This window comes from Coccinella septempunctata, chromosome 5 (genome assembly GCF_907165205.1).
Source record: "Coccinella septempunctata chromosome 5, icCocSept1.1, whole genome shotgun sequence".
In the NCBI taxonomy this organism is placed as follows: Eukaryota; Metazoa; Arthropoda; class Insecta; order Coleoptera; family Coccinellidae; genus Coccinella; species Coccinella septempunctata.
The window spans coordinates 31,977,077-31,996,608 of NC_058193.1; the positions used below are offsets into that span (position 1 = coordinate 31,977,077).

General features: G+C 38.8%; 4 protein-coding genes across 6 annotated transcripts in view; 1 reads left to right on the plus strand and 3 right to left on the minus strand.

Moving 5' to 3' along the window:
• Positions 1 to 309: 309 nt before the first annotated feature.
• LOC123314593 (HIG1 domain family member 2A, mitochondrial) lies at positions 310 to 808 on the minus strand. The gene is made up of 2 exons (XM_044899966.1): positions 588 to 808; positions 310 to 534 (listed from the first exon to the last, which is right to left on the minus strand). The coding sequence occupies exons 1-2, from the start codon at positions 721 to 723 to the stop codon at positions 374 to 376; spliced, it is 297 nt and encodes a 98-aa protein (XP_044755901.1). The 5' UTR covers positions 724 to 808; the 3' UTR covers positions 310 to 373.
• A 140-nt stretch (positions 809 to 948) lies between these two features.
• Positions 949 to 19,532, plus strand: part of LOC123314590 (E3 ubiquitin-protein ligase HECW2) — a 96,447-nt gene continuing 77,863 nt past the window's right edge. Inside the window, exons 1-2 of one of the 3 annotated variants that reach the window (XM_044899957.1) lie at positions 949 to 1,182; positions 1,272 to 1,788. In XM_044899957.1, the coding sequence (XP_044755892.1) occupies positions 1,395 to 1,788 (394 nt within the window). In that variant the 5' untranslated portion in view covers positions 949 to 1,182; positions 1,272 to 1,394. Of the gene's footprint in view, positions 1,789 to 12,764; positions 12,970 to 19,532 lie in introns of those variants that run through there. The other 2 variants (XM_044899958.1, XM_044899959.1) reach the window with 2 other exon arrangements.
• Positions 2,816 to 5,069, minus strand: LOC123314591 (carnitine O-acetyltransferase-like). The gene has a single exon (XM_044899964.1). It carries the CDS (start codon positions 5,014 to 5,016, stop codon positions 3,085 to 3,087), a length of 1,932 nt encoding a protein of 643 aa, XP_044755899.1. The 5' UTR covers positions 5,017 to 5,069; the 3' UTR covers positions 2,816 to 3,084.
• On the minus strand, positions 8,344 to 10,367 carry LOC123314592 (carnitine O-acetyltransferase-like). The gene has a single exon (XM_044899965.1). The coding sequence runs from the start codon at positions 10,291 to 10,293 to the stop codon at positions 8,389 to 8,391; it is 1,905 nt and encodes a 634-aa protein (XP_044755900.1). The 5' UTR covers positions 10,294 to 10,367; the 3' UTR covers positions 8,344 to 8,388.

Below are 19,532 nucleotides of genomic sequence, written 5' to 3' on the forward strand. Positions count from 1 at the left end.
TAATTTTGTACAAGGCAGAAATCTGTATCTAGTGTAAGGCAGAAATCTGTAAATCTGTGAGGCAAATATCTGTACTTTTATCTTAGATTGAAATCTGTAATTTTGTATAAACCAGAAATGAAGCATCAAGCTATCAAAGAAATTTCTGATTGTGGGGATGATTCACATTAAATGCTTCATCAAATCTTTTTTTTTTTTGTTTATGTAAGAGTCAATTGGACTATTTCGTAAGTTGAATAAGAGCTCTTACTCAAAGTGTAGAAGGTTGTAGCAACATAGAGGAGGTGAAAATAGTCATAATGAAACATGTTAACTTTCATCTTATATAATTAACAAAATCTCAGAAGTTCTATCGACATGTATATCACTCATCTCATTTACTATGCAAACCCATCCCGATACCTAAAACGAGAGCAAATACTGTGAAACCCTGAGCGGCCACTCTAGATCTCATCATGAGTTGGGACATTTTGGCTTTTCCTGTTCTGTAGCTATACAAACCATATGACAAACATACTGTAGTCAGGATAGCACCTAAAATATCGAAATGGCATTAAAATTCCTTCTCCTTTGTGAAATACACAGACCTACAGGTACAAATGGGTTCTCCTTCAATTTCTTCATCAATTTCTCGGATTGAGTGACCGGAACAGTTTCATATTTTTTCTTGATGTTGATCCAGTCGAATTCACTGTCATCAAATTCATCTTGCTTCTTGGACATATTTAGATGAAATAAAATATTTATGAATAGAGATCACTGCTCGAAAATTTACAACCAAACACTAGTGACATACTGTTTTGACATTGACACATTAATATTAATGAATTCAAAGCCGCTCCTGCCATCTGTTGGTGGTATTTTCCAAAAAAAATGTTTCCTTTTCGTTTTTTATCTACAACAGTTTCCTACGGCTATCTCCAATAGTTTCAGTTAATCGCTTTTGACAACCTATCAGCTGTTTGTGAAGTATGAGGAGGAGAGGTTGAAGTTTGTTGTGTGCAGTGTAAATAATAGTTGTCGCAGGGTCTGCATTACTGTTTTTAGTGAAATAATATGTTTATGTTTATTCTGATGAGTTGACGAAAAGGTACTATCGGAAAAAATTCATGTGGATAAAAAAGTGCTAGTTTTACACTCTGGAAATTAAAATATCATTGAAAAAAGGATAGAAATGACCAGGTATCGAATTCTTATGATAATTCCTAGAATGGAAAATAGAAATGTTCCCAGAAATAAAATTTGATTACGTTTTCTTTCCTTGAATGAAGACCTAGACATCCAGTCTCGATATGGTGTCGTCAGGATGTCTGTCACCATAGCAACAGCCTCCCAATGCCCTATGTATTCAGTTGAAGGCGCTCCGGACTTTCTGTATTTTTCAATATCCTGACATGGATCAGACAGAAACTGAGAGTGAAAACCAACTTGACGAAACCGCTAAAAAAGACGATCCTGTTGCATCCACTTCAGAAGAAGCCGAAGAAAATGCTACCGCATTGGTATCTGAAGATGAGGCAGCACTTGGCTCTATTGGGAACTCGGTTGCGGTGGTGCAGGATCCCCAAGCTGAAGAAGTGTGCGAAACGGAGAACAGGCACGAGATTTTGAAGAGGAGTTTGGCTCAAAATTGCCGCGAATATGTCTCGGACTACGTTTACGAGGATTCTTTCGGTCAAGGCTGTGAAAACAGGATGTTGGCCAGGGTTACTGAGGATGGGAACTGGTTGATTCGCTGGAATGTTCAGAACCAAAAGGAGGATGATTTTATTGCTCTGTGTTACCAAGGTTAGTACTCCTTACAGCTTGTTTTCTAAATAACTTTTCTATCCTAAGCATTTAGGTACTATCTCAACAATCTCCGAACAAGGATGTGCTTCTAGCTCATATGAAATACAATTCTCTTGATTTTGGAGCTTTACCTACTGGTCCTTATAAAAAGAAGATCAGAACTCAGAGAAAAGAGCCCAGACAGCCTCTTTATGCTGAGCCAAATCGCCACCTATGACTTTATCAGTCAAGTTAGGTTGAAAAATGCTGTGCTCCTTAAAATCGAGCTTAAAATGCTCTGAATCGACTTTGGGTCAATCAAATTTGATAAAACTGAAGTTTGCCTCAATTTCCTAATAGGTCTTAACCTACGGCAGCCGATGGACATGGAAATGATACCCCTATTGGTTTCATCAGCAGTGTTTAAATCTAGGCTTTATTGCAAAAAACATATTCAGATTTTGAATCAGAGTTGATTGTAGGTACTTGAAGCAACAACTGATTCAAAATTCTTAGAAACGCAATGACAAGAACTCGTCTGAAATTGAAAAACCTCGGAAAAAGTTATCAAAATCATTCAGATGTAAGAGAGTGAACATTTCATTTCTCATAAATGCTCTCTTGGCGGAGAAGAATCGGCAACTTATGAAACGGTCAAAATTTCTAAACACTAAACGCAATATTTTGTGGAGCAGTATATTAACGGATAGGTACATATTTGTCGAGCAATTCGAATTATGGTGGTGAATTAATTAGTTTTTTGTTGTTACGGAGCGGTATGTTTGTCGACAGCGTACACCTGACGAATACAAACAAACCCATATTTTCTTAGGCAATCCCTTTCAATTTTTCTATTCACAAAACAGCCCGACCATGGTGTGTTCAGAGTTCGGGACGTGATTCTTGGACGAAATTCTCCATTTGGCCGTTTTTGTCAATAGGTGAATAATAGATTCTGAAATACATCCGAAAATAAGGTCGGAAGTAGCCAATTTTCGCTTCCGGTGATATAATCGGATTGAAAGCATTGTGGTCTAAGATAGTTGGCGGTTCTATTACGGGCGCATAACGTATTTAACACTCCGAAAAGAATTTCCTTCCTTTCATCTTGTTTCTTCGCATGACTTGTTCGATTCCAAACGAAGAAAGCGTTTTTAATATAGATTTAGATAGATTCAAGTGACAAAGAATGAGCCAAGGTAATTCTTCTCTCTAATAAGTTTATTAATACTAGGTATTTTATTTTCTATCTCTCTGTGGTTTATGGAAAAAACTCTTCCTCTGATTTCTCGCTGTAATTACAAACTAGATGTATTAACATTTGGAACATTTCCCTCTACTGAAGCATTCTTTCTGGTAGAGCTTATACCTCAGTATCAAATCGGCAATATTCCTCATGCTACAAGCCCAAGCATCCAAGAACTTCCCAGGATGACATTCAGGGTCCGATCTTTTACAAGTCACGCACATATTGATGTCTTCACTCCTCGGGTTATAACAGCAACCATAACCCCCGTCCAAACCAGGGGAGTAACAAGTGAAACAGTTCCTCTTAGTCGGATTCTGCCTGGTCACAATCCTGAACCTCCCGCTCTTATGATAAGCCTCGCATCTCAACAGCTTCGGCAGCGGAATCTTGAGCTCCCTGGACGCCATCAACAGACCGAACAGATGACGGTCGATACCCCTACCCATCATCACGTCCGCCGTGATCTGCTGGTGCCTCTTAACAGCGTCTTGCAGCAATTCGAACTTCTCTTTCGTTGGCGTCGTGACTCTAGACATGTTTTGCAAGAATCTGACCACCTCCCTCGTGCAAGACCTGATGGTGTCGGTTCTGCCCATGTAGAAACGTCGGGTGGACGCGGTTTCGTGCTGGGGCGTTACACTGTTGTGGAGTCTCAAGTTGGCGAATTGAAGGGCCGCCTGGATTATGGCATCTGGACTCAGTTTGTTCTCCTTGATGAACTCCTTTCCGAATCTGTCGTAATGTAGGATGTCAATGCGGAAATTATTCATCTTTTGTTCCAGGTGTTCAGACGCGTCGTTCATAGCGTTGATTATATCTTCCGATGGAATAAAATCCATTTTCAATGGTCGTTCTCTCAGTATTATATCAGGTACTTCACGCCACTCATCGCCAGCGATGTAGTTCAAGATGTAGTCCGCCATTTTTCCTAACGGTATAGCTTCTACTGGGCTATGCTCGAATATTATCCCAGAACATCCGTCTCTGGTCGAGAAGAACTGTAATGTTTTTCCGTACCACCTGTTAGCACCGTTGACTTTGGGGCCATATCCATGAAAGCCATTTTGGCAGGAATTTAGTTTTCTGTCCTCATCGTCACAAACTGGACAAGGTGGAGGGTTGTCTATGTTTATCAAGAACATGGATTTCTCGATGTGTTCCAGGAGTTCCTCATTGTTTCCTATATCTTTCATGTGTTCGTACACACCAGCCCAAGTGTCTCTATTCAGCGATGTGAGAAGACCAAAGGGAATACCTGTGGCTTTACCTCTGGTCATCACCTCATCAATCCTCTCTGTCAGTTGTCTGAAGCTCAAGGGATCCCCACAGTTATTCATAACTTTAACTTTGAATAAATTGTTCTTGTACATGATGATTATATGTTGAGAGTTGGGATAATGATAAAGCTGATCACACACTGGCTTGGGTAAGCGAATATTGGCAAACAGCTTCTTGTACACGCCCATATCCAGAGGGTATTTGTGCCAGGTTTCCACCGGTAACTTGTTGCAATAGCAGAGTTTCCTAAATTTCAATATGGCTAGGATGAGTTTAGCCACGTACTCCCTCTGCTGGTAGGTTTTCCTGAATTTCTGAGGGGGAAAAGTCATGATTGGACTTGTGCTCATGGGTAAAGAATCTCTGTTGCATAAGTAAGCGCACTGGGTATACCAATCATCCAGCCAATTGTAGGAGTTCTGGGCCTTGGAGATCAGGTACTTCTGCAGATACTTCCCTTCTTTCTTCTGGAACATCTCGCAGATTTCCTTGGTTTCCACTATGACCTTATAACTCACGAACGGCTCGCACGATTTGATGAATTTGTGGAGGGTGTTCTCCAGTTTGGGTATCGGCAAGTAGGGTAAGTTTTGAGGGTTGATGAGTGGCGGATTGCATCTTCTAACCCCCACGCAATCTCCGTTACTGTAATTTCTAGCAATTCTGGTAATTTTGACTAGTCCATCATTCACGATTTTTTGGATTTTGGAGAGGTACATGTGGACGTTTTTGATTTTATTTGTATGAAAAAAACGGAGAATTTTGGGTTGGATGGATAAACTGAAATCGGAAATGAAGCAAAGAGAATTGACAGTTGGGATAAGACTGACATGAATCTTATTCTTTATTGGTCCTTTGTTTCTGATAATGATAGTTTTTTATCGAGAACGGAATGAAAATGTTAAATTAACTTTTAACACATCCCATCAAGTTTTGGATTCTACTGGGAGCTGTAGGCTTCAGTGACAAACTCAAGAATTTGCAAACTTGGTCCTTGGTAGCGTATAGAGAAGGAAAAAGAATTCTCGACAATTGAAGGGTTTGCGATTTTTTCTATTGATCAAAATTGTGTCAGTGTCAAGTTTTGCCACTCGATTCAATACGAAAATTCTTGATGGTGGACAAATCCCCTCATACCAAGTCCGAGCACGTTCGATGAAGTACTCTTAGAGATATAAATAAAAGTTGAACAGGACGTCGACAACTTGATTTCCGTAAGGATTCCAGGAATTGGACGCCCGTTGTTGTAGTATACGAGTGTGTTTACGTATGGCGAAATTTTCCGAAAAATTCCCAGCGGTCTTTCAATTTTAATGAAATACTAACAGATACATGATAAAATTGGAAGGGATTCAGAGAATAAGCAGTTTTGAGTCTCTAGAAAGGGCAAAAACGCCACTCAACAAAGTAGAACAGTAGAAATAATACAATTCTATTGATAAACTGGACTTTTGAATTTTATCAACGAAAACGTGAGAAAAGTAGGTACCCACTTTTGACATCAAATATCTCAGATGTGGTGCATATTTGAGCCCATATTTTGAGACGAGAAATCACCTCTTGAATTTTGTCTGCATCGCTAGTCTAGTGAACATTCTATATAGCGTTCCTTGGATGTGCCTTCCTAGGTCCTTTTCAGGGTTAAAGCCATGTAAATTCACAATATTCTGTATTTCTTCATTATCTACGCGTTCCATTCATAAACGGTCTCCTGTCTCTAGTACTCGGAACTGTTGAATGATTAATGTTGAGTTTGGATCAATTGGTATTGGAATTATTTATTGTCTCGGTTGAGATAAAGTTGTATAGACGGAGGTCTACACGTTAGGCTGAAATAATGGAGTATTGTTTGTATGTTTATAATCGGTTGGTGAATTCACGATTGAATAAACGGAATTTTGTTCAAGCACGAATTTGTGGCAAGAACAAACAACTTTTTCGGAAATTATTGTTTTTCGTTATGGTCAGCCTTGCAAGTCTTCGAAAAATCTGTTCATTAAGATTGAAAATTTCGCATTCTTGAATCAGTATTGCCACATTATCAACCCTGAAGTATATGATCACATTCGAAACGTGATGAACAAGTGTTTGGACCTATTTACTATTCTCCGTAAGAATTGGAGCATTCTATTTCCATTCTACGATATACAGGGTGACTCGTACAAATATTTTTTAAGTAGTCTCGAGGTACAAAAAAAATATTCCCTTCTATACCATTTTTTCCGATTTGGCTCTGATAACAAGATATAGCCATTTTAGGTTTTCATAATGAGCTGTGCCACCCCTGGAAAGAAATTATTTCTTCAGAATAACTAACTTAATCTTTGACACATAGTTGTATTCAGCCAAAGTACCCAATTTTCGAATTTCACAGAAATTTTTATTTTTCAACATCAAATAACTCAAGAACCGCGCATTATACGATTAAATATGAAAAATACTTTTATTTTACAGAACGTTCAAATACTCATTTGATAGCGTCCAACTTAATTTCAAGAGTTGGGTTCTTTGAATTTTTGATATTTTTGTGGTACGTAATGGTCATAATGAGTGAACTGGAAGATGTGATAGATATCTTGCGTTCGAAAAAGATACATCAAATAGAAGAAAAACTTTGTTTCGAAATTCATTTAATTCGATAAAACCGTTCCTGAGATAGAAATAAAAATAACACTTTTTACCGTTTCTCAACAGCCTGTACCTACCTTTTAAACCGAGTCGATTCGAAAAAAATGGTAAAAAAAGTGTTTCTTTTGTCGCCAAGAATATACTGTTGAAATATTTGTACTAGTCAAAGACTCACTCTGTATAAATGATAGAAATTGATTTGAAAGTCGAAGACAATAGCCATTTGTTTTCAAGGAAGACTTTCAAAGTGAACTGAGAGAACTGAGGAATGGAAAATCAAAAAATTCTGAATAATAGTATTGGATATTCGTAAGTTTGTTATAGAAATATATGTTTTCGGATACGCTGAATCTATTGCGTGTAAAGTCGGAAGCCTATCTCCCTTCTTTCAGATTTTCACTGCTCAAATGGCATTTTTCGAAAATTGCAAATTTCAAAACGTTATAACTCCGGTTGTATTTATTCCATCTGATTGAAACTTTCGGATTTATAATCAGCATTGTTCTATCTTCAATGGTTGTATGGAATCCGTTCCGAAAATTTTGAAGTTCTAGGTCAAAAATGTCCAAGGGGTTAGATCCCACTGAAATATTCTAGATTTGCTATTCTCCATAAGAATCACAGCATTCTATGGCTGTCCTAGCATATTAAAATGATGGGAATTGACTCGAAGTTTCTTTAAAACGAATGTGTTGAACTGTACCGAGGACAGTTTGCAGAAAGCAACTACATATTTATAAATGACAAATGGAAATTGAAAAAATCAGAAAGAGGGTTGGAAATCCAGATATTTGGTATGAAGATGAAGGTTTTCGAATGCTTTGAATCTATTTTCAGAAAAATCGGAAGCCTATCTCCCATCTTTCAGATTTTCCACGCTCAAAATCGCTTTTTCTCGAAAATTGCAAATTTCAAAACGTTATATCTCCGGTTGTATTTATTCCGTCTGTTTGAAACTTTCGGATTTATAATCAGCATTTCTCTATCTTCAATAGCTGTATGAAATTCTCTACGAAAATTTTTAAGTCGTGGGTTGAAAATGTTCAAGGGGATCCCACTGAAATCTCCTTGATTTGATATTCTCCATAAGAATCACAGCATTCTATGACTGTCCTAGCATATTAAAATAATGGGAATTGACTCGAAGATTCTTTAAAACGAACGTGTTGAACTGTACTAAAGACAGCTCGCAGAAAGCAACTACATACTTAAAAATGACGAATGGAAAATGATCAAAAATAGGGTTGGAAATCCAAAAATTTGGTATGAAAATGAAGGTTTTCGAATGCTTTGAATCTATTTCTACTTTCAGATTTTAATCGTTCAAGTGCCATTGTTCATGGGGCAAAGAGCCTCATTTGATTTGACTCCTTGATTCAGATCTGGAGAAAAAAAACTTGAATCTTAATTTCCCCGAATTTTATATTGGTTTGGACAGAATACCCAGTCCGTACATAAAAACGTTAATCACATAGTTTTTTCTTCCGCCTCTCATACCCACACAAAATATCCGACAATTTCTTCATTCCGCAACTCCAATAATCCACCAACTTCTTGGAGTTCGTATCGCAGTCGTTCCTCCTACAGGTCACGCAAATGTTGAAGTCTTCTCTTCTCGGAATGTAGCAGACGCCGTAGCCGCCGTGGCATCCTGGCGGGTAGCACACGAAACAGTCGCTCTCCATCGGTACCTGCATCGAGAGGATCTTGAATTTACTGCTCCTCAGATACGCCCTGGTCTGGAAGACCTTGGGCAAGTGCAGTCCGGCCTCTTTGCAGGCCATCATCAATCCGAACAAGTGACAGTCGATCGCCCTTCCCCCCATGGCATCCTCGCATAAGTCTCGATGCACCCTAACCGCTTCTTTGAGATAATCGAACCTGTCCCGCAGAAAAATCAGCGGATCATCTATGGACTTTATGAACCGCACCATTTCGCAACTGCAAGACCGGACCACGTCGTTTCTACCAAGGAAGAATCTTCTCGTGGTTGCTATTTCTTGTTGGGCCACGAAATTCCCGTGGACGGTCACGTGTGCGAGCTGTATGGCTAGCTGTACTATTGCGTCGGGGCTAACGTCGTGGTCTTTGCAGAAACCCTTGCCGTACTTGTCGTATTGGTGCACTTGGCAGCTGAAGGTGTTGGTCTTCTCCTGAGCTTGGACGCACCCCTCTTTCATAGCGATTTTGGTATCGTTGGAACTGATCAAACTCAACAGTTTGGGCTTTTCGCAAAGCTCCAAGAAGGGGACGTGCAACCACTCCTCTCCCTTCAGGTAAGACACTAAAAAATCCGCCATTTTTCCCAGTGGTATAGCGTCCACCGGACTATGCTCGAAAATTATACCAGCCGAACCGTCTAAACTAACGAAAAACTGCAGAGTTTTGTCGTACCACCTGTTGGCAGCGTTGGCTGCTGGACCATGTCCATGAAAACCGTTCAGACAAGCAATCAACCTTCTATCTTCCTCCGAACCTAATGTCAATGGGGAACATTCATCCAAGCAAACAACGAATAAGGCTCTTTGAATATCTTCCAAGTACTCATCGTTTTCCGGCAACTGTTTCATATGAGCGTAAACTTTACTCCATCTATCCCTCTTCATGGATGTTAGAATACCGAAAGGTTCCCCTCTTGCGTAGCCACATTCCAAAACATCTTCCAACCTCGTCAACAATTGTGGAAGACTCAAAGGTTTTGCCTCGTCGTTCGTCACAACGAGTTTGAAGAAATTATTGTTGTAAACCACGATTATATGGTGAGACTCTCGATCCTGCTTGACTAGCTCATCACAACCAACCTTTGGTATTCGAGTGTGCGAAAATAACCTTTTGTAAACCCCCATATCCAACGGGTACTTCCTCCATGTTTCCGGACGCAGTCTCCTCTCCTGGATCAACTGCCTAAATTTCAGTACTCCCAGGATAATCTTAGCGGCGTAATTGATTTGGTTGCATCTGGAAGCAAAGTTCTCGGTGGGAAAAGTAACCACAGGGCTTGTGTTCATAGGAAGGCCTTCTCTGTTGCATAGGTAGGAGCATTTCAAGTACCATTCGTCCAGCCAGTTGTGGGACGCTCGTGCTCTTTGGATCAACAGTTGCTGTATGTGATACCCTTCGTGTTTCCAGAATTTCTGACAAACGTCTCGTGCTGTTGTCAATTCGCAATGGGTCACGAACGGTTCTGCCGATTTCAAGAATTTGGACAAGGTGTGTTCCAGCTTGGGTATGGGAAGAAGTGGGAGGTTCTGGGGATTGATTCGATGAGGCTTACATACCACCTTGGGGGCAAGTTCACAGCATGATCTCTTGACTAAAATATTTTTGAAGGGGACATATATGGATTTTTTCGTGCAACTAAAATTCATTAGATTAAGGTTTGAAGATTACATCGCATCGACATTAAAGGTGACATTTCCTGTCTCCATTTCACGGATGATCATGTCATTTCGTGTTCAGTTGACTCAGGCTCTATGTATCCACCACAAACACTGAAATACTACCGGTGTTTGTTGATTAAATGTATGGGTGTTTAATTTTTCCAGCTGATGCATTCCTTATTTATTAGGAACAAATAGGTAAATTATCCGATTTTCCTTGCTGTAATCTTAATTTCGAAATTAAGGATATTTGCATTGGGATCACGTGGGTATTTGTTGATAACTTTGCTCAAACAAATTTAAACATTCAAGGTCTCTTCCACCAATTGCACTCCTTACAAAAACAATAACAATTCATTTATTTTTTTCAATCATTTCAAATGAAATACAATGGGAGTCTTCGACTAGTACAAATATTTTAACAGAAGATTGATTCTTGGGGATGAAAATTACACTTTTTTCCCATACAATTTGCGCCTTACAGAGTTGCATTCAGCCAAAGTGCCCAATTTTTCGAATTCCACAGAAATTTTTTATTTTTGAACATCAAATTAGTGGAAATCGGCGCATTATACGAGAAAATATGATAGTTGGGGAACCGATGATGCACAATCGGGATTTACTCGAGCGTCGTGGAGACCTTGTGGATTTTGAAGATTAGATTTTTTCAAAATACCTCCCTTCCTGTAATTCTAATCGTTTCTGTATTCATTATGAAAGTTGTAGAAAATGAAATTCTATAGAACTTTTGTCTGAAGCAATTTTTCATACTCCTAACCGTTTTCGAGTTAGAGGGCGATAAGGGCGAGGAGCTTAGCCACACATGCGAAAGGCCAAGGTCAAGTTAGAAACCCAGTCTGATGTACATTCATCGCCATATATCTCAAAAACGTTCAAACGTAGAAAAAATTGCTTCGGACGAAATTTGTAGAAAATATTATGCTCTACAACTTTTATAATGAATGCGAAAACAATTTGAAGCGCAGGAGTGGAGATAATTGAAAAAAACTGATTTTTGTGACCTTTATGGCCAATTCTTATTGTTTATTTTTACTGAATCTGAATAGAGAAAAATGAATGTACCATTCATGTCGTCTTTTTTCGAGAAACTAATAATGCCATCAACTGCATTCCTCTATCTTCTTTTGTTTTTGAGTTATAGGCCAAAATTTAAATTTGGGCGATTTCAACTTTGGTCATTATATCCGTTTCTGTTTGTGCTAGGATGTTGAAAGGAAGACATTATACAGACACTTTTTTGAAAGCAATCCAGTGGCCTACTATGATTTTTTCCTACAGGTTTATTTGCTGAGCTATAACATAAAGTTGTGTTTTTTCTTATGAAAACAATAGTTTAAAATGACTTAGAAAGAATCGCCATTCTTTTACCGTTTCAGAAATATATCATACATCACCCTCAGTCTTTCTAAGTCATTTCAAACTATTGTTTTCATAAGAAAAAATACATCTTTATGTTATAGCTCAGAAAATCTACCCGTTGGGAAAAATCACTGGAGTGCTATCCAAAAAGTGTCTGTATAATGTTTTCATTTCAACATCCTAGCTTAAACAGAAACGGAGATAATGACCAAAGTTGAAATTTCAATTCCGACCTATAACTCGAAAACAAAAGAAGATAGAGTAATGCAGTTTATGGCATTATTAGTTTCTCGAAAAAAGATGACAAGAATGGTACATTTATTTTCCTCCATCACTTTGGGTTGAAAAAGTTGTAATTCAGGTATCACCAATTTTGCCCACACTGTACACGCGACTTTTTTTGCTAGTTTGGCGCCCGCCTACCCCATTTTCGACACGCATAAATTGTCAGATAAAGCGAATATATACTGCGATAAAAGAGCCTAAGAATGAAGTTTCAGATCGGTAATTTCAAAGACAAAAAAGTTATGAGCACTTTTCGAAATCGTCAAAATCTCATTTTTTGCTTATAACTCAAAAACGAAGAATCGTAGGAGGCTACTGTTTGCACCATTATTTGTTTCTCAGAAGAAGAGCTTGGAAATGTGTCATCCGTTTTCTTCTAGCTCTTATAGTTCTCGAGATACCCTCAGTAGACAACAAGTTTCGCCCACCCTGTACATTACTCTCTATTTCTAATCATTCTGTATTGCCCCTTAATTAAAGGATTTGAATTAATATCATAGAATTTCAAAATTGACACCACTACGATGTTACAATCACTTATGAAGACCTGTAGAAGGTTCTTTTTCTTGCGGACACCCTGTACACAATGAAACTTACGATGTCAACGTGAAATTCCAATTTCTTACGTCGCCCGTTCCGTGAGACCGGATCTGTCCCCCCTCCCGCCCTGCCCCGCGTAAAGGTCGCGCGATTATGAATGAAGTCCCCTTCCCCTTCCGCGGTGTCCGTTCCCCCCACCAGCTTCGGCTTTCTCGTTCATGAATAGCGGCGATGAATGAATTGAGGCGTGTGCCGATGATCAAATGTTCAGTTGTAAAAACTGTAGCGCTGGGGAACCACCGACGCTAGCGGTTCTACGGTTTACGCGTTGTTTTAGGCTGTTTTTGACGTTTCGCCGAGAGATAACCCCGTGACAGTTGACACCCTCGCTTTTGACAGTTGTTACGTGTTCGTGTTCTATGGGATGATTCTTCTTCCGTCGACTTTCTCAGGCGCAACGTAAGTCTGACATTTTGTAGTGGGCTGTATTGTTATGTGAAACTTGTTTCGTCCTTTTCCTGTCGTCTGTTGATCTTGTGATCGCAAAAAAGGGTTAAAATTCTGCTATTAACCTGATCTCAAATATTCAACAACATTTTTCTTCATATAATCTACGTTCTGTCATAACAATAACAATGTGTGATCGCCCAATCTATATTCACGTCAAAAAGCTGTGAATTTATACTTCAAGTATGGCACATTGTTTTTGTATGGGCTCTCTGATACCATAAACTACTGAATGTGCAATTTGAAATAGTATACTGTGGCTCTCCTGTGAAAATAGTTTGGATCGGTACAACTTTTTAACTCAATATCATTACTATAGATCTCCCAAAACTTCCAGGGGACAGTTTCCATCAATCACCCTGTATATCGACCATCCACTCTACTCACATTTCAGGAGCTTGTGTTATTGTGCGAAGGAGATGTTCTGTACAAGCCATTTTCCAAAAATGTTTTCACTATATATCGTTTATTGTAATATGTACATCTAAATACTCGTTTTCTGTTAAAAAAGGAAGTTTTTATCTGAAACTCGTACAATTTGTTCGTCGTCGATCATGGCATCGCTTAAATCAGGACCCACGTATCTTGCCTTAAATTAATGGTACTAATTTGTGCCTCTTCGTTCTCGGAATGAATTGAATGGTCAAGAAGGAACTCCTACGGTTTGTTAGAATCTCGCCATTGATAAAAATTTGTTAATCTATTTCGCATTAAGAGTTGGTTCGGGACGAAGCTACTATATTTCATTGAACGATGTTGTCTGTTCATTATTTTTGAGGCAGAAATCTTTCGATGATTTTTGTAACAATGAAACTTTGTTCGTAATCTGCTGTGCTTTTCTGCGCTTTTTATGTGGTTTTTGTCGAGTGAAATGCACTTGTATCTTGTTTTTGATGTTGGATTTCTAGCCTTGCAATATATGGCATCATTCAGTGTACACATAGACGAATTTTCTGAGCATTCCTTGGAAGAATTCAAGGAAAAATTTATGTGATTTCGAATGAAACTATTATCTTTACTCTCTTTTCTTATTCGAAATATAGTATGAATTATACAGGGTCAGTCTTTGACTAGTACAAATATTTCAACAGTAGATTCTTGAGGTCAAAATAAACACTTTTTTCCTATACTATTTTTTCCAATTCGGCCCTGAAAATATGATATACCCATTTCAAGTTTTCATAATGAGCTGTGCCACCCCTGGAAAAACAAAATAACCTTCAGAATAACTAGCTAAATCTGTGCACTACACATCTGTGGATCCTTTAAAAAGAGTTGCATTGGGTCAAAGTACCCAATTTTTCTCATTTCACTGATCATTTTTATTTTTGAACATCAAATTACTCGAAAACGGCGCATTATACGAGAAAATGCGAGGATACTTTTATTTTACAAAACGTTCAACAACTCATTAGATAGCATCGAACTTAGTTTGAAGAGTTGGATTCTTTGAATTTTTGGTATTTTTATGGTACGTAATGGTCATAATGAGAACACTGAAAGATGTGGGTGATATCTTGTCTTCGGAAAAGATTAATCAAATAAATGAAAAACCATATTCTGAGTTTCATTTCAGTCTATAAACCGTTTGTGAGATAGAACTAAAAATAAAATTTTTTTTTGGTTTTTCAACATCCTGTATCTTTTAAACCGAGCCGATTCGGAAAAAATGGTATAAAAAAAAGTGTTTTTTCTGACCTCAAGAATTCACTGTTGAAATATTTGTACGAGTCGAAGACCCACCCTGTATACAGGCTGTCCCAAAACTAGTGAATCGAACGTCACATCACGATAGAGTAGACCAAATATTATCGAATGACACCAACATTAGTTCAACGAACATGTACCGTTTCCAAAATAATCAGAATTTTATTAAAATACTTGAAGTTGCCGATTTTTGAACTATTTTTCTTAATCACGGGGCCAGTTTGTGAAAAAGGATATCGATTTTAAATTATATTGAACTAAGATTATTCTTTTATCTCCCCTAATTGAAATTTTTTCAAGTAGATAACCTAAGTAAATGTAAATTAAAACAATTGTTTTTCTACATGATTTTTATTACTCAGAATAAACCCCCTCTATAGGGGTGATAATATGGGAGAAAAACGCTATCCACAAATTGACCTTGTGATTGAAGAAATAGTTCGAAAATCGGCAACTTTAGGTTAGGTTTTTTTCAGAAACGGTACATTTTCGCTCGACTAATGTTGGTTTCAATCGAGAATTCGAGAGTAGTATTTGATCTACTCTATTGTGGTGTGACGTTTGATTCACTAGTTTTGGGACACCCTGTATATCCATTATGAAAGAAAACACTGAAGTGCAATTTTTAAAAATAACACACTTGATACAATGCTTATGATTTGAACAAATATCTAAAAGACATGCTCATAATATATAGTGTGGAAGCCACAATAAGTTCTTCCTTAATTTATCATTCAAAATCTGCATTCAGTAATTCATGATCGACTCAAGTGAAATTTTTCAGTTCTTTCACTCAAAAAATATATGTTGTTCTTTAGTGTCCATTAGAAGTTTACTTCTCCAGGACATTTTTTCATCATATTTCACCTAAATACTTGAAGCAACGACATCGGCAGTTTCAATCAGCTTAATATCAAACCCTTCGCTTGATAATTTCTACTTTCCACCTAACTTCAAACTTATAATATTTCTGTTGTCGCTTTGATCAGTTCAAGAACCAAGCGAGTATTAGTTAAGGATGCAAAATCAAGTGAACATTTTCTCGATATCAGGTCGTGTCTTCTATCTAAACCACCATAATCAGGTTCTTCTGATGAGACTGTAATTCATCACAAAAAAAAAACGTTAGATGACTTCTTCCGATAGACGTCTATGGGCTCGAGAAGACTTCCCTAGAATTACCAAAGGATGTAGTTCGAATCGGAGATCATTAGGGATTCACGACTACGCTCAGGATCTGAAAAAATATCACGCCAAATCGTGACTGGCTCTGTGCCAGGATAAGCACGAACAGGCTCGCCTCTATATACCTCCGCACCATCCTCAGTCTTGACCTTGCGATCGCTGATTAAATTTTAATTTTCCTATGGACATTTCCATTTCAAACAGGCACTGCGGATACTGAAGAGGTCGATGAAATGCTCGGCAAGGATCATAGGGTGAATCTTCACAGAGTTTATGAAATTTTACTTTTTACCCAATATTTTAGAATGTTGGAGTGAATTCCGAGCAAATTTCAGCTACAGGAAATCATGCCAGTTGATTTTCTGGCAGCAATAGCTATCTTGTTCAATCAACAACCTTTTTTTACCGTTCCAAAGAATACAAGGTGAGTCTTTGACTCCTACAAATAAACTGCTCCACATGAGTTGGGGATATTGACTTAAATTGCAAAAAAATATAGTTAAAATGAGATTTTTGTGATGAAGTATTCATATTAATATGATTTCAACTTGCAAATTAATTTTAGCCTGTAGGTCTGCAAAATGACGAAATTTTATTCCCAGAGAATTCAAGCATTTTAAGACTATCAGTACAATGTAAGGCCTCCACGGGCATCAATAACAGATTGACATCTCTTCTGCATACTACACACGAGGTTTTTGAACATTTCTTGAGGAATTTGGTTCCATAAACGGGGCAGAAGCTCTCTCAGATCATTTAAGGATTCTGGGGTAGGTTGATGATTATCTAATCTTCTTTGGAGCATATCCCATGCATGTTCTATGCAATTCAAATCTGGTGAGTGCGGAGGTATTGGTAAATGTGGAATACCAAGCTCTTCGCGCGCATTCTCAACTATGGGTGCACGGTGCGGTCTAGCGTTATCGTTTAGAAATTGAAAAATTTCACCAATAGCAGCGTCAAAATTGGGCACAACATTGTCAATGACATGCTTCCTATAGTGTAAGGCGGTCATATTCCCAGGACAAATGTGTAGATCTGTGCGCCCGTTGAAACATATCCCGGCCCATACCACAACACTACCCCCTCGGAATGGATGAACTTCTTGGACATAGCGACGATTGCGGGGTATGCGTGGGATTGTCTATACCCTTATTCTTCTAGAATCTGAAAATCGTCCATATCTGGATTCTTCAGTGAAGAGGACACTACGCTATGATATGTTGTCTTGCCCATTCCAGTCTTTGACGCTTATGGACACGTGTTAATGGAACTCCTCTTAATGGACGTCTAGAACCTAGCTTCACCTCTCTCAAACGTCGTCCGATGGTTTCGATGGAAACTTGGACCCCATCTGCATTTTGAAGAGTATTCCGTAGCATTCTACACGTAGATGTAGGGTTTCTTCTCGCCGAAACGGTGATGAAACGATCCTGAGCAGGTGTGGTTTTTCGTCTCCCACCATGCCTTGGTCTTTCCAACACGGAACCTGTCTCTCTGAACCTATTCCAAAGTCGAGATATCACACTTTGGCTGACTTGGAGCCTTTCCGCTACAACAACCTAAGTTAAGCCACCCTGTAGCATTCCGATAGCCCTCTTAGCCTAGCGTTTGTTAATTTACGTCTTGGCATTTTCAGAAAACTCGTTTCAAATCGAAGCCGTTGATAAACTTTCTTAATTTCAAAACAAGAACATTCAGGAAGCATACTCAAGGATGGTAATAATGGAGCCGAACACAGAGTTTGTCAATAGACAAAAAGATGAACTCTGGCCAGTTCTGGACAAATTCAAAAGCTTATTAAGCAGTGCAAGATCTGGAAAGTATCTGAACAAAATAAGAATTTGTAGCATCCCCTCAATGGCTTCCTCATAGGGTATTGTCGTCTAAGGAAGCACCTTAAGGAAATGGATTTAGCAGAAACTGGCAAGTGCAGCTTCTGTCTGGAGGAGTAGGAAACACCGGAGCATCTGGTGACGAAATGCCTCACCATTGCTAGTCAACGCAAAAATGCTTTGGACAAAGAACTCGTAGAAGGGAGATGACCACCTCAAAGTCATCCTAGGCAGTAGAGTTCATTAGATCTGTATAACTGAAGGGCGAGCTGTAAATGCGGTAGCACAATAGACCTTTGGATGACGCAGGGTACTCCTTAAACAGTCTGCAATTTGGTGTAGCAGTGCCAAGTGATCGATATGGCAGCCAGTGGTGAATTTACAGTTGCTGTATTGAGGAACCACTGTGGACATTATATGAAAATCGCAGTGATAGTTACAGTATCACCTTAGGTATCTTCAGTTTGGGTTCCAGGTCTCTCTGGAATCAAATTGAACGAGGAATCCAACAGACTGGCCACAAATGGCACTTACTGGTCCAGAGCCTATCTGTGGTGTAGGAATGCATCTATTAGAAAGAGTTGCTGTAGAAGGAAGAAAGCAAAAGACAAACACTGGATACTGAAGGTATCTTCACCAGCTTCCTCACAGGATATTGTCTCCTTAGAAAGCATACGATGAAAATGGGCTTATCAGATTATGTGGGGAAGAAGAGTAAACTCCTGTTTACCTGGCTACAGGATGCCACTTCTTTGGTAAGCCTGCGCAAGGAATGCTTGGATGAGAAAAGTATAGGAGGAATGAGGACTTAGTCTCCTTGAACCCTCTCAGATACTGAAGTTCATTGGAACTATGGAGCTGGAGGAAGAGCTGTAGATAGCGCTGTTTTGACAACAGCTCTGATGGAGAACCCAATGGACCTCAAGTTCGCAGTGAAATGTAACCTCCTTACCAAACTATAAACTACAGTATCACCAACATAAATTTTGGTGATTATATATGTTTTAGTTAGATAGATCTATCCTTCTTTAGCAGCTGCCAGTTCCCTTCAGCAATTTTTCTTAGCATTCCCATAGACTTATTCAGGAGTGCTCTTCTCCACTGACGAATTAGATTGAAGCCATCAAGATCCACCTTCGGAGCACAACCTCTAACTCGATCGAAAGGAAACGGAGTATATAAATGAAAAATTTCCTGATGAACGCTCGACAGTTACGTACGTGCCCAGAATAGTGCTCAGAATTTGCCGGTAGAACGAAGTCGTTTTGTTTATTCGCCATGACGTAGACGCAACAGCCTTCTCGATCCATTTATTTTCATGAATGGTTTATTTCAGTGGATTAGCCGAAGGTCGAATTCTAAATTGAATTTAATCTAGTATGAATTGAAATTGGTCCCTGAATTCCTCCGATGCTAAACAGTCTGATGCGGAGACTAGCTGGCTGCAAGAAGTAATCTATTTCCGTTATTCATGCGGAATGGATATGTGCATGTTTAGCGAGAACGTCGGCTTTATCCGATGCTTTTTTTAAATCGATTTTGCATGACTCGAAGGTCGAGAGAAGAGTATTTCTCTGTGACCACTGTGAGAGTCGTATAGCCTGCCATACACGGGTGCTTGTTGCCATTAGTTCAATAGTTGAGGAGCCGACGATGCTAAAGATTTTGAAGATCAGATGGTGGAAAAAAAAAGTTCTATGTTGTATGCACTTCCAGCGGTGGGGAAAGAGTAAGCAGGTTTTTAAAGATGTGAAAAAATCGTCAGGTGTACATACTCGAGCGTGTCAG

Coding starts and splice junctions, on each gene's coding strand:
- LOC123314592 (XM_044899965.1), bottom strand. CDS start 10,293: ATGAATTTTAGTTGCACGAAAAAATCCATATATGTCCCCTTCAAAAAT.
- LOC123314593 (XM_044899966.1), bottom strand. CDS start 723: ATGTCCAAGAAGCAAGATGAATTTGATGACAGTGAATTCGACTGGATC. Junction 535..587: donor GAACCCATTTGTACCTGTAG/GTCTGTGTATTT, acceptor TCGATATTTTAG/GTGCTATCCTGACTACAGTA.
- LOC123314591 (XM_044899964.1), bottom strand. CDS start 5,016: ATGTACCTCTCCAAAATCCAAAAAATCGTGAATGATGGACTAGTCAAA.